This window comes from Cricetulus griseus, chromosome 4 (genome assembly GCF_003668045.3).
Source record: "Cricetulus griseus strain 17A/GY chromosome 4, alternate assembly CriGri-PICRH-1.0, whole genome shotgun sequence".
Classification (NCBI taxonomy): Eukaryota; Metazoa; Chordata; class Mammalia; order Rodentia; family Cricetidae; genus Cricetulus; species Cricetulus griseus.
Window position 1 is genome coordinate 35,616,654 of NC_048597.1, and position 15,720 is coordinate 35,632,373.

The 15,720-nt window shown below is 38.5% G+C and overlaps 1 protein-coding gene across 2 annotated transcripts in view; it reads right to left on the reverse strand.

The window, feature by feature from the left end:
* Positions 1-15,720, reverse strand: part of Abi3bp (ABI family member 3 binding protein) — a 202,736-nt gene that overhangs the window by 145,638 nt on the left and 41,378 nt on the right. For both annotated transcript variants that reach the window (XM_035444460.1, XM_035444459.1), the window contains exon 2: positions 2,568-2,747. In XM_035444460.1, coding sequence (XP_035300351.1) covers positions 2,568-2,747 — 180 coding nt within the window. The remainder of the gene's footprint in view (positions 1-2,567; positions 2,748-15,720) is intronic.

Here is a 15,720-nt window from a genome sequence, read left to right on the forward strand (position 1 = left end):
GTGTGTCAGCAGGCACAGAGTTCATTGAGGATGGACCCCTTCTTCATAATCAGCAGTTTTTAAAACCCAGACAAAAACCACTAGACTCTTGACTACCTTGTCAAAAGAATAGGATCCAAATCATATCTCTGGCCTTAATGGGTTCTGAACTTCATGGAAATTCAAGAATAGATAACTGTATAAACCTTGTAAGATTTTTATGTGGCCAGAGGCTCTCTGACAAATAGCAAGGATTAACTCTATGTCCTCCTTCTGAATGGACATGGAAACACCCATTATGAGAAGCTGGGTGTTCTAGAGAATTTTGAGTATTATAAATCCTGCCTAAAATGTAGGTTGTCTCCATTCTCCAATATGATATCTTCTGTACTACAAAGAAAAACACATAAGGGAAGCAGTCAGTTAAATACAGGCTGTGGACAGCCTACCCAAAAGGTGTTCCAATGATATTCTAAAAGGGAAGGAAGAGATTTAAGATCCATACTTTAATGCAATGAGTGGACTTTATTTGATAGTGATTCAAACAGACAGATCAGTACTAAAAAGGCAGTTATGATACCACATGAGAAATTTTAAGTATGAGCCAGGTATAAATTGATACTGTAGGATTATTTATTAAATATAATAAAAGTATGGAATTATTAAAATATTTATCTGTTAGTGATGCATACTTGATAAAAGTATATCTCTTAAACTGGGCATTGGTTGTGCACTCCTTTAATCCCAGCACTCGGGAGGCAGTGGCAGGCAGATCTCTGTGAGTTCGAGGTCAGCCTGGTCTCCAGAGCAAGTGCCAGGATAGGCTCCAAACCTACACAGAGAAACCCTGTCTGGAAAAATCAAAAAAAAAAGTATATCTCTTTACGATTTAAAACACTCCAGAAAGCCATACATATGAACACACAGAACAACATTAGCACAGTGATATTGTATTCAAGCAGTACTGTAAGACATTCATCAACATTATTCCCTTAATTTTGGAAATGTACACAATAAAAAGTCAGGGATGAAAATAATACATAAAAGGGTTCCCAGTCCATTTGATCCACCTTCATTATTAAAACAATGGAAGGGGGCTGGAGAGATGGCTCAGAGGTTAAGAGCACTGGCTGCTCTTCTAGAGGTCCTGAGTTCAAGAGTTCAATTCCCAGCATCCATATGGCGGCTCACAACCATCCCTTATGAGATCTGGTGCCCTCTTCTGGTATGCAGATATACATGGAAGCAGAATGCTGTATACATAATAAATAAAATCTTTAAAAAATATATAAAAAAAACAATGGAAGGTTAGAAAATTTATGTGGGAAATTTTTTTTAGATTTTGCACACATGTTCATTAGTAATCTGACTTCTGCCACCTTACTGTTCAATGCTTTCAGCTGCTATAAAGGAAGCTGACAAATGGCCAATTTCTCCATTTAAATAACAAAAATGTCTATAAAAATAAAATGTTAATCCTAACACTTCATGAAAAGGGAGAAAGCAAATCTGCTATCAGTATGAGAGTGAACTCGTGTTGTAGTCACTTCCCATAGTGAAAACTGAATAGACACTAAGGAATATTTACAAACATTCAAACTCAAATTCTACATGGGGTTGGCTATTATACTTGTCTAATTATATTATTATTATACAGCCTAATTCTCAGAGCATGGGGGTAATCAGCTCTTAGGTTTGCTTTAAGTGGTTTTTCTTATGTAATATCCAGTTACTCAAGACTTGATAATGCTATCTCTAATTACTCATTAATTAACAGTATTACATCTTGGCTGGCACTAAAGAGCAACAGAAATTTCTCTGGGAAAAGCAAGAGGCAGAAGAACACAGTCAACTCATCTTGACATTCTCATTGCACACTCGAAAATGCAAAAGCCAATATGAAGTGCTGGAACATAGGATTACGCTTTTAAAGTTCAGAGACTGCCTCTTAAACAACATCTTAGCAGGGAGCAAAGAATCAAATCTCACCCAATACTTTCAAAGTTTTCACCATGAATCATCCTTGTCAAAGCATTTAATCCCTTAAGTGGATTTTATTTACATTTTTTCCCACAGAGAAAGCAAGAAGATAGTTCACATCCTGAAACTCTAATTTTATATCTTTAAAACATTTACAAAGAAATGCATGATTTCATAATTCATATTAAACTTTAATTGCCTTGACTGAATTACTTAAAAATTTTAAATGCAATATGTTTTCTCTTCTTTCTAAAGGTAACACCTCTTTCCAAAAATCTATAGTGGCCATCTTCTACTGGAAGAAAGTGAAGATAACAAGAAGGAAAATTAGTACACATTAATAAGGCCCAATATTTCAGCTGCTTTTTTCCTTATGTATTCAATTATGTGGGCAGGATTAAAGGGTCAACAGCAGTTAAGACAATTATTTCTTCATACAATAAAAAGCTTCAATATAAAGAACTGTGCTTTGGGTTACAGCAATTACAAAGGTGATTTGTATTGCCACATTGAGCTCAGCCGAAGATGTAGAAGAACTGTTTCTCGTCTTCTACATTTGGGCATCTTGCTGTAGCTGGCACCTCTTATCACCCACCCAAACACCTTACCTACTACAGCCTCAGTGACTTTCCCTTCTGTGGGAAGAGGAAAGTATTGGTTTGGGGACACATTGCTGCCATATCCCAGGAGAAAACCTTCCAGCTTTACATTTGGGTTTGGACGAAGGAACTTCAAGAGGATGGAGTCGCTGGTGGTGTTGATGTGCACTTTCAGGTTTGGCTTTTTACCTGGGGATGAAAAGATTAGGTGAGTGTCTGATACACCACCCCCTTGTAGTCCCCCAACCCTTGCCTAATGGAAGTATTATACTTAGAACAAAAGCTACCTCTTTTGCTTCTTGGGAGCATAGTGCAGATGCAAAGCTGGCCAAAATATGACTAAAATTAAATTTAAAAAATGTACTTAACTACTATATAAAATGGACTAAAACAAAAAGCAAAATAGAGGGGTCCAATTTTTGGTGGTTTGTTACTGAGGGAGTGTCAGGGCCCAAAAAAATATCAATTATGGTATTTCAGATCCAGGCCTCAAACTCTATCCCAGGAGCTTGAATCTCACATTGTCTTTTAGATGCCGGGTGGTTACTACCAGATGGCTTAACCTCAGTGGAGAATGTCTCCTAGTTTGCTTAACAACAGACCTAGGCCCTGGGTGCACCTACACATGTTCTGAGGGCTTGTTTACATACTTAGGGATTGTTTGGGTGTGTCTCTAGGATTAAAGGATATATTTGATATTAGCTTTATACATGATAGCAGATGTCTTCTGTAGTCACCCCCCCCCCACACACACACACTGTTGGAAAGCTATTTAAAAGGATGTTTGAATAAACCAGAGACTCCAGTTTCCAGTATGGACTGAGAGCCCTCCTGAAATGACAAGATGCCTGTGTCTCATCTTTATTGCTGTTGGGTAGCTAAGAGTTTCCCTGTCCAGTCCAGCCCTCACCTACTCAGCGATGGACCCCGGACCATTCAGCTGGCTCCAATTGCAGCCCTAAAGACATCAGTCCAGAATAAATAGCCTCTGTATTGTGGGACTGATACAAGCCAGGCCCTGGCAAGTGGGTAAGTATAGTTTGGGGGAGTTTTATTTTTCTATCCAAAGTAGGCTAGAATCTTCACTCTATACATGTTACCAAGACATGGTGAAAGGAACTGAAGTTTCTTATTGGTAAAATTTAATCACTGTACCTTGACATATCTTAGAGAATCCTCAGGATTCTCTCCAGACCCATATCCACAGGTTTTGATCATTGATAGAGCTAGGAATGGATGAAGAAGGAAGGTTTCTGGTGTAAGGGTTGGTGGGGTGGTGAAGTGGGGATGTTGCATGCAAGAGCCCTTGAAGACAAAAATAGAGAGTCCAATCCCTGGAACTGGATTTTGCACTAACGTGTATGCTGAGAAATAAACCTCTCTAAATGAACCATCTCTCTAGCCCACCATGTGTCCTTTGGCAGACTGTGTGAGTATTTGTTTCATTGAGGACCTCTTTAAATGGTGCTTTCTGCTCAAGACCTCAAATGTGAAATTATATAAAATGCAGTCTAATCTTTTTCTAAAGTGTCTTAAATTTCTGAATTATAAAATATGTGTGCCTCCAAACTGTCCTGGTGGAGCCCATTCTATATGGAGAGATACCTTGCCACAGGGATGTGGGGGTGGAGAGATGCCTTGGTCCTGCCAGTCACACGTCACTCCAGCATGAGCTCCCCACAGTAGTCTAATGAGGACGTTATTGTACCTCAGCCCAAACGATTCTCTACAACCTTCACCAACATAGCACTGTTACACTTTGTGCATGAAATAATCCCTAATGATGTTACATGTTGAATGTTTGGTTCCAGGGTGATGGATCAAGTCACTGAGGGGTAAATAGATCCTGAGGAATCTGACTTCATCTGTGGGCCAATCCCTTGAAGGATTTGTAACAGGGTGGCACTGTTAGGACGTGGTAGAAAACAGGAGGTGGGACCTACTTGGAGGACAAAGGTCACTAGGGCATGATCTAGAAAGTTCCCTCATCTCGGCCCCAGCCTGCCTCTCTGCTTCTTGGTGAGCAGCTTTGCTCTACAATGCCCGTCCACCACAGTGTTCTGCCTCACCAAACCCAAAGCACCAGAACCAGCTGACAAAGCACAGAAACTGCCAAAGCATGAGTCAAAGGAAATCTTCCTTCCTTTTGAAATACTTCTTGTGGGTGTTTGTCACAGTGACAAGAAGCTAACACAGGTACATGGAAGGTTTGTATTAAGTCTTTGAAATAAAGAAAAGAATTCCCTTCATAAGTATCACGCTATTGGAATAGATCACTTTTACCTCAGCAGCCAGGATGGTAACTTCGTTGCATGTGCATATTACTTTTCACTTCCTTTAAACAGAATAATTATGAGTGTATGAGTGTTTAATTTTTAGTTATCCCTACATCTGTGGCAAAATTGAGAACCTTAGACATGATTGATTTATTGAAAATCCCAAAAAAGAACTTCACAGTTGATCTAGTTCAGTTCTTCCAAATGAAGGCAACTGAGTGCACTAACATTCCCCATCACCTTGTATGTTTACTATAGAGTTAACAAAGTCTTCAAGTTCTTGCTGGCCTGGACTAGCATGACTTTATTCTCACTGAGGCTGCTGTCATTACTCGATAGAGTTAGGAGTGGTCAAGCCATGGGCCTCATGTTGAAGGCTTTGGTTTGTCTTAATTTCTCCGGGTTTTAGTAAGATGATGTGTAGTTTAGAAAAATAGATTTTGTTCAATTCACTTTTTCCATTTTTAATCAATGTGCCTGCATTTGCTCTGGTATTACTTTTTCTCAACAAAATGGAGCAAATGTAAGTCGAGAACACATTCTTCTACTTTAGAGGATTGTCACTTCTCACAATAAGTTGAAACACAGCCAGGTTGTTTGCAGTATTCTGTTGAGAAGATATTTGTGAAAATCTTTCCGTGCTTAAGCTAGACTTGTACTTGACTGAGAGCTCAGAGTGGCAGCCTCACACCAAACTTGATTTTTTGTTATGGACTCTGCCAGGTGTAATCATGGTATGCTTCCTCTGGGAAAGTAGAAGGAATGTTATACCAACAGAAAGAAAAATGTCAAAACACAACTACCAACCAACCAAAACGGAAGTGGCGAACTCCTCTGGCAGAGGACCCAGCCTGTCTCCTCTTTGCTAGCAATACATGCCAAGAAATACATCATCATTATAGAACTTTTCAAATGAATTGACTCTCCAAAATTCTAATTCATACTAGTCTCCTGAGTGAGTGAAATATCTACAGATGTCCTGAAAAAGAATAACATATGCAGAAAGATACAACTTCCATAATTGTCACAAATATAATATTTTAATACCACTCTCTCTCTTCTTCAGTTAGAACAGTTATTTTCAAACCAGGGGTTGTGACCCCCCGCCACAGAGGTTGCATTTCATATATCCTGCATATCAGATATTTACATTAACAGTAGCAAAATGACAGTTTTGAAGTAGCAACAGAAATAACTTTATGGTTGGGGGTCACCCCAACCTAGGAACTGTATTAAAGGTAGCAGCTTTAGGAAGGTTTTGAACCACTGATTGGGTATTAAGAACTCTGACCTCTGTGTTATGTGTCTGTACATTACTTCTGCTATTATTACTTCTCGACATATTGCATTTTATTTTGGCCAGGTTAGGCATCCCACATTCTGGAATACCTGGTTTGTCCTGACTCTGCACCTTTGTCAAATGACCTTTTCCACATCCTTTACTCATCCAGTTATTATTTCATTGATCCTCAGTGTCTAGCAAAAAGGTTAAACAGCCTTTTCCCCTTTATTCAAAATAAATGTATCAACATTTCCTCCGAATTACTGTTTATATTAGTATTTGATGACACTTTATACTTCTGGACAATAAATGCTCTAATTTTGGGGTCCATATCTCTGTGCATCACACATTAATTTTAATATTTACTGATAAATAATCTTTATTATGAATTATTATGGTTTGATTCCACCATAAGAAAGGTTGAACAAAAGGATGTTCAACCTTTTGACACTGAAATATAATATTTTCATTTACAAAGTCTTCATTCAAAAACTGTGCCATCAAGTTATAAAAAATGCATAATGTTTTATTAAGTGAGTTTATGATTTGGGGGCAGTCTGTATTCATAGCTGTCTTTGGCCACATGTGGCCATAAGGCCACTATTTGGACACGCCTGATGATTTGGGGCCCAATTTATGTAATAGGAGTTATCTTTCAGCATTTAGTCATAGTCAGACTTCTGGCAAGTAGTGTAGATATAATAGAAAATAACACACTATAATATAACCTTAACCCAAAACAACACATAAATAAACAACAAATATGTTGCCCAAAATCATTTTGTTCAGGAGTACAGAAGGAGAATAAAGCCTGCTAGAAGAATATTTTATTGCATATTTGAGAACACTTAAAAGAATTTAGGAAAGCAATAATATGCTGTCTTGGGGAAAGCTGCATATTGGCAAAGTACATTCTTGGACCTGTGACAGTGGTTTCTAATCCTCTATTTGCAACACCCTACAGTATCTCTAAATATTTCAAAGTGTTGTGAAATTCTAAAAGTAAATAAATAAATGTCTTACAAAGCAAAATTAGAATTAGCCTATTTTTTTAAAAAAATTTAACTGTAAATATATGCCTTCCAGCATTAAAAACAGGGTGAGATTGGCAAACAAGAAAAAAGGGGGAGATGGCACTTTGAGTTCAAAGAACTCTGGGTCATCAAGCCGACCAAAGAAAGGAGGCTGCTGGCTGCTGGGGGCTGTGGACAGTTCCAGTTCCTTAAAAGAACAGTGTAGGCTGGGATACAGCTCAGTCACCAATGGAGTGCCAGAGTTCAAGCAGCACCCAAACAGAGCAGCAACAACAAGCCCAAACCACCACCAAAAAACCATCAACACCAGCAACAAAACCCATGCTTTGGTAAATCTATCGAAATCATTATAGCCATCCAGTCATGGGCCTCAGAGGAAGGAATCACTATTAAAATATGTTCACTAGAGTTTTTTTTTCACAATCTCTGATGAAGTCATTTATACTTTCCAAAGTAGTATATGATATAGTCAAAGTTGTTGATATCATGTTGGTTAAGATGATAAGATTCTTAAGACAGAAAAACTATATCGTATTAATAGTCTTCTAAAGGCAAAATGTATGTATTAGTGTAGCAACCTGAATTGCCTTAGCTTATATATCACAAAGTTTTAAACCCTATGAAGAGATATAAGTATTTCAAATAGCAAGATTGAGACTAACTTTAATCTTTGCAGGGCACTAAGTACAGAATAATTGTAATACTTATACCAATAAAATAAAGACTCATTTAAGGACTGAGAACAGACCCCATTTGTACTCTTATGGTGTTCATCTTATACTGTACAGTAAGCTTACAGTATAGTCTCTATACATGCCCTGCCATTCACCTTGCTGTAAAAACTCATACTTTATAAAATACTTAATTAATAAAATCAGCTCCTACCAGTTCAGATATGGTATAGGAAACATTTAAAATCATGGCACATAGACTTGATCACTTTTTCCAATTCATTTAAATAATGTTTTTATTTATTCTTTTAGAATTTCACACAATATATTTCAATCATATTCCTTCCCTTCCCCCAACTCCCAGATCCTCCCCCACCTCTTAGTAAAAAAATTTTAAAGCTATAAGACTTTTTTGTTTGTTTTTATTTTTGTTTTTTGAGACAGGGTTTCTCTGTGTAGCTTTGGAGCCTGTCCTGGAACTCACTCTGTAGGCCAGGCTGGCCTCAAACTCAGAGATCCTCCTACCTCTAAAGCTATAAAATTTTTAAAATCTAGGAAGAAAAATAAAAGTCCCATGAAGAATTTGTATCCAGAATACATAAATATTCTTTACAGTCAATTAAAAAGAAAATAAAAGGCAAGCAGTTTAAACATGTTTGAGTAGTATCCTAGCTTGTGTCTCTGTTGTTGTGATAAAACATTGACCAAAAGAAACTTGGGGAGAAAAAATTTATTTCATCTTACATTTCCAGGTAACAATCCATCAGTGAGGGAAGTCAGGAAGGGAACCTGGGGGCCAGAAGAAAACAGACATCACAGAGGAATGCTAATTACTGTCTTGCTCTCTCTGACTTGATGAACTTGCTTTCTTTTGTAACCTACCCAGGAGTGGCATCATCCAGAGTGGGATGAGCCCTCCCACAGATATTGTTAATCAAGAAAACAGCACCACAGACATGCCCACAGGCCAATCTGATGAAGGCAATCCCTACGCTAAGGTTTCCTCCTCCCGTGTGACTATTGCATGTATCAAATTGGCAAAGGCTAACCAACACAAATGGATTATTTACCAAAAGAGATAAACAGTGGTCAAGAAGCACATAAAAATGTGTTAACCTCTGGGGTTACTGAGTCTTTTCCTCCAGAGGTGAGGCTCTATTTTAGGCTTTGAAGATCAGGTGGCTCAATGGTGTGATACCACTGATTATCGGCTCAGTGAGCTGCTAACCGCTCAAGCAGGAAGGCCTGAGCTCAGATTCCAAGCACTCATGTAAAAATCTGAGTATGGCTGGATCTGATGGTAACCCCAAGGCTGGCAGGAGAGAAGGGGCAAAGACAGGAAGATCACTGGGACTCACTGGACAGACAGCCTAGCCAAAACCAAGCAAACTGTGGATTCAGGGAGAGACCCTGTTTCAAACAAAGAAGGCAGAAAATGGTAGAGGCAGACAACAGATGTCATCTTCCAGACCCTGACTACCTAGACACACTTGTGAACTGCACACACACACACATGCACATATGTATGTACTACACATATGCATACACCACACAGATAGACAGACAGACAGACAGAAGCTGTAGATATCATCCTCCAGCCTAGACATGTATACATTCATGGGTACCACACACACATGCACATACACATACATCACAAATATGCATAAAGCATACAGACAGACACACAGAAAGAGGGAGAGAGAGAGACAGACAGACAGAAACACACACACACAGAGAAGGTGTAGATATCGTCCTTCAGCCTAGACATGTGTACCCTACACATGAGTACCCTACACACTCGCATATGTGCTGCCCAAACTTATGTATATACCACACACACACACACACACACACACACACACACACACACACACACAGAGTGAAGCTATAGGCGGGATAATAAGCAGACATAGCTGTGCATTGTCCCATTATATGCAAGTCATACTTTGCCAATTCTTGGTCAGCACGGTTAAGCTAAGGGAAACAAAAATTAAAGCCACAATGATGTGGAATTGTTGAGAGTAAAATAACAATAAATTGATAATATGTCCGGCTGACTTTGGAAGTCTCATACATTTGGAACATGAGTGTTAAGTGTGTAACTGGAAAAAGCTCAGAAAGACACCAACGTGCCCAGAAATTTCATTCCTAGCCATTGCACATAGGAGAGATGAAGACATATCTATGTGAAAGATGTATGAGCACATTCAAAGCAACATTAAACTGGAGATAAACCCAAATAGCCATTGGTGGCTGAGTGGATAAATAAACTATGGCTCATTCATACAATGGGATATGATTCAGCTATAAAACAGAACAAATTATCTATGTAAGAAAACATACTGAAGCTCTATTCTGACATGCCATCATGCCACTGTAGGATGGGACAGCATGCTCCTTATTTGCAGCCACATTATACAGACTCCTTCTGATAGAAGTGTGTGGCCATTACAGCACTGGCAGAGTTAGCTTTGGTAGTGTCTAGTACTGTTTATCATTCAATACACACACACACACACACACACACACACACACACACACACACACACACACACACACACACTGAATCAAGTTTTCTCCAAGAACACTAAGTTTCAAATGCAGTCTGTTAAAACATTCCAATGTCTTACTATTACATAACACACTAAGGAGCTATCAAGATAGCCCATCTTAAATTTTTATATTAAGAAAATGTGTGACAGTATTCAAAAACTTCCAAAAACATAACTGAGGGCATAGATTGTATCCCACTAAATTCTTAGGCTAAGATATACCAACCATATGCTAATTTAAGACTTGGCAATAATTTACCATTTGCCTTGATTTTTAGGGAGTGAAAATCAGATTGTGGAATAAAGGCTTGGTGCTCAAATGACTCTGCTGGTTCTGGTTTTTATAAGTTCTGGTTTTATATGTATTAAAGGTTTTAGCAAATTTTCTACACTATCCACAGAGTGCCTAGGAAGGCAAAGAACATGAGACCATTGTTCACTTTTTTCTGCTCCTAAGTAGTGGAGAGCAGGACTCTCTTGCCAATAACAATAACCTAAAAGCCAGGGACACTAATGGGGAATTTTTAAAGGGTTATTTACTTTTATTTTATGAGTGTTTTGCTTACATGTATGCATATGAATGCCTGCGGCCCACAGAAGTGAGAAGGGATGTCAGGTCTCCTGAAACTGGAATTAACAGACAGTTGTGAGCTACCATGTGGGTGCTGAGAATCAAAATTAGATCCCCAGCAAGAATAGCAAGTGTTCTTAACCACTGAATGAACCATCTCCAGCTCCCTGGTAGAAATTTTACATAAAGAAAAAAGGTAATTTCAGTTCAATACTTTAAGGAGTACAAAGCCTTAATGTCAATACAATTAAATAATATTCAATATAATTTAAACTACTTTACCAGTTCTGTAATGGCCAGACACTTGAATGACCTTCCATGAGCAGCAGTTTAGCTAAATCAGTTAGGAAGATGAAGAAAACAGGGTATGTTCTGCCTTGGCATGAGACAATACCAGAGAGAGGTGGGTGGAAAGAAGTTGATTACCTCTATGGTGTGTGTGTGTGTGTGTGTGTGTGTGTGTGTGTGTGTGTGTGTGTGTGTGTGTGTGTGTGTACAAAGTTGTCATTATAAACATTCCCAGAATTGCTGTTAGGCAAATTCTTTTAAGTTGAAGGATACTGGTGGCAGGGTGCCTGGCATAGTGCAGATAAGAACAAACACTTTGGACATTGTGAACCCTAACTTACCAATGAAACTCTTTCTCCATATATATAAAACACATGTTGAAGAGAGATATAAACAAGGACAGTGAAGTTAAAGAGTTCACAATGTTCAGGAGATGAATTGACAACAGCACATGGTTCCAGAGACAGCCACAAAGCATCTCAACATGGGATCTGAAAATATAAATCTGAAAAGGTAAGAAAATACTGACTACAATGAACATGCAAAGATAACTCTAAAGAAAAATGACACTGGAAAAATCAGAGAGAAAAAAAATACTGTGATAGAAGCCCCATGAGCCACGTGAACAGCCTCAGTGGCAACAAATTGAACTTTTCAATAACTTTAGACTTTGAATTTCCTCATCTGTAATAATTTTTTGCAAGCATCACAGGCTACAGTTTCTCATGTTCCCTGTTCTGGAACAGAAAAAGCACACTCCCTCCCCAGGATAGCATATGGTGAGCGAGCAGGCAGATGAAGCATGGGTTCCCACAGGCAACATGAGTTCTCAGAATTCAGGGAACATGCCCTTGTTCACCTGGAGAGCTCTGCTCACACAAATACCCCTGAGTGATTCTCACAGGGCATGACTCCAATGAGTCTGCCTGTTATTTATTAGGACATTAAAGACACCAAATATCCAGAAGATGTTTGCTATTAAATTTATAATGTTTGAATTCAGCAACATCCAAAGGCTGAAGGGGAAAATGCTTTCCTCCTAATGGAGCACTTTCTATGTTTGCCCAGCTGTGGTGAAAATGGGCCACACTTCAGCTAAAATAGCCACAGTTTCCACCTAGGTCAGAATCCCCAGGGTACTTACTGACTGCTCGGGGTAAGACTTCACCATCTGTGATACCTGACAGGCTGAACCATCCAGTTAAGACATCTCAATACCATTTGACCATGCTAATAGATTTACCAAGGGAGCAGTAATCTCGGGCACTACATTATGACACAATTGAGAGCCAGAGAGGACAATTACTTTTCATAGTCAACTTCTTCTGAGATGCATATTTTCTCACTTGCACGTAAGCCTTTGATCTGACTCTACTAAGACTGCTCTTTGGTTTGGACTAAACCGCCACCACTGTGAAAACACTGCTCTAAGGGGTAAATAGTAAACACTCAATAACAATGAAATATTGCCATCATTCATGCAAAAAACATCATTAACAAAACTGCCTTAAATACGTCTGATCATTTCTTTTTTAAGGGTCAAATAAAAACATGAGATGGAGTGAAGAACAAATGGGTTCCTGTGCCATTGGTTTTCAGCCATTCATGCAAATCTTTATGAACTGTTTATAATTTACTTAGTTCATAAATATCCAGTGTTAATGAGTATATTTTGACATTTCACAGCATTAAAAAAAAGTCTTCCATGGACTATGGAATGGTTAAAATGTCACAAGGGCATGTGCAAGTGACTTCATGTATTAAGGCATAATGGGCCGAGACACTTAAGGGCGTTCAGAAAGTCCATAGTCCATTAACTCTGCAATAAAGGAATCCCATCTTACTGATGTGAAAGAAACAAAGAACTCTGGGATCAATTTTATTTAGTCTGTGGTATTCTGCTACAGCACATTAAACAAAGATTTGGGACCTCTTTTTTGACTAAGTTTATTTCAATAATTATTTTAACATGTAATAGCCCCAACTTATTTAGGATATAGAAGAAGCAGTGGCATTCTTGGTAGTAACTACAGTCAGTGTAGGCTAAATCACTGATTTGTTTTCTTGCCCTCAAGTTATTTCAGTTTTAAGACTATATTTTAGGCCATAGTAATTATGTATTTATTCATCCCTAATTAGTTCTAGAAAGATTCATTTTAGTGTTGTGTATACTTATAATTAAAGTGGCATTTGATCTAAACTTTGACCTCAGTATCCAAACACTACAGTTGAGTTTCTTCTGCTTAGGGTAGTAAATTCCTATTTGGGTTATTGCTATTTTGACATCTGTTCTTATTTCTTTTTCATAGTAAAAAGTTAAAATACTTTAAATGCCTAAAATACTTTCAAAAATACTAATAAAATGTAGAATTTTAGGTCACACACAAATGCAGTATGTGTGTATCTTATTAATGACCATTTCTATAATTCTGGTAAATATAGCATTTGGATTTTTGAAGGTAAGAAATACAAAGCCTGAGATTTGGCATCATTTCCTACTGGTCTCATACTATTAAAATTTCTAAGTTTTGCAAGGTAGATATGACTCAAGCTTTGATTTAAAATGGAATTTTATAACATTTCTTTTAAATGTTAGCAAAAAAAATCTAATTCAATGAACCCGTTTGAAAAAGCAAACATCTTCCTGACTTTTAAATTGTAGAAATAAGTTGGATGTTACCTTAGAACTCCAGTTTTTAGTGTGAAGAAGTTTGTGATTTTTCTTTTTGTCATATGTAGAACAGAGGTTCTGAAACAATTTTCCCCTTTCTACTAAAACTTCTACCTTTGAAATGAAGTTATGAGATTGTCCTTTAGGTATTACAAGAATTACTTGTGGGAGATTGTTCTTGAAACACAGAGCATGGAAGGTCCCAGCGTGGCATAAATTGATTTTAAAATCATCAGGGAGAGAAGATAGGAGATACAGTCGATTGGGCAGCAGAAACCACGATGCTGAGAGATTCCAACAAAGCAACTTATTGGTAGTGGGAAACAGACACATATGAATACAAGCACAGAAATCCAAAATGACACCACGGAGGTGTTCCTGTCTCCCACCAATCAGCCAGTGCTGTGACCTGAGCAACAGCGCAACAGTGAAATGTTAGAAACTCCACAGCTGAACCACAAGGCACATAGGGAAAAAAGGCAGGGGCGGTCAGTGTTCTTGGCCATCAGACACTGTGAGCAGGGATGTTGAGGAAGAGTAGTTGGTGTAATGAAAGGTCATGATGTAATGGGTCAAGGGGTATAGAACTGAGAAGCAGAGTCAGATCATGTGACCCCCGTGGACCACATAAAATTCAATCATTGTAACAGAGGCCAACCAAAAGTATTTTCCTGAACTAAATTCATACGTTCATTCATGCAATACACACTCCATGTTTCTGAGAAATGAATAATACAAAATAAAATATTTGGTAATTGCAGATAGTCACATAGTAAAAACACTGCCTCTCAATTCCTTAGCAAAACAGCTTGAGTATTCAGAGCCATATTTAAATAAAAAACTTTTCAGATGAAAGGCCCTGATGATTTTATAGACGACAACTTAATGAAATTCCATCAGCCCAGGTTCCTCCTGGAAACCAAATGTGCTGTTTAAATTGACTGTTCCCAATTCTATTTTTAGCCAAAGCTAAATAAAAAAACAAAGAAGTTGACATTTAATTGTCTCTATTGACATGGACTCAAGACTTTGCTGCTTAAAACTCACTCTACTCTATCCCCCAAATCACTTCAGTTTACTGTCCAAGTTTAAAAGACCCAGTGTTACTTGGGACTCCCACTCGCCTAATAAGCCAGCTCTTACTGTCTCAAGTCTATCCCAGTGTGCAAAGCTGGGATCTCCCTGATGACACTCTGGTCCCTGACAGGGAGCAGCATTTCATCTCTAGTCCACAGATAATCTCTTTATTATTATTATTATTATTATTATTATTATTATTATTATTATTAGAAACAAGCTTCTTTATTTTTTATTTTTTTATATTTATTTTTATTAGTTCAAATTAGGAACAAGCTTGCTTCACATGTGAAACAAGCTTCTTTGACATGTCAATCTCAGTTCCCTCTCCCTCCCCTTCTCCCCCATCCTCCCCTCATCCCCCATCCCAACCCTTTTCGGCTCCCCAGGGAAGGTGAGACCTTCCCTGGGGATCCTCAAAGTCTGTCATATCATTTGGAGCAGGGCCTAGACCTTCCCCTGTGTGTCTAGGCTGAGAGAGTATCCCTCCATGTGGAGAGGGCTCCCAAAGTCCATTCATGTACTAAGGATAAATACTGATCCACTACCAGAGGCCCCATAGATTGCCCAGACCTCCAAACTGACATTCTCACTCAGGGGGTCTGGAACAGTCCCATGCTGGTTTCCCAGCTATCAGTCTGGGGTCCATGGGCTCCTGCTTGTTCAGGTCAGCTGTTTCTGTATGTTTCTCCAGCCTGGTCTTAACTCCTTTGCTCATCACTCCTCCCTTTCTGCAACTG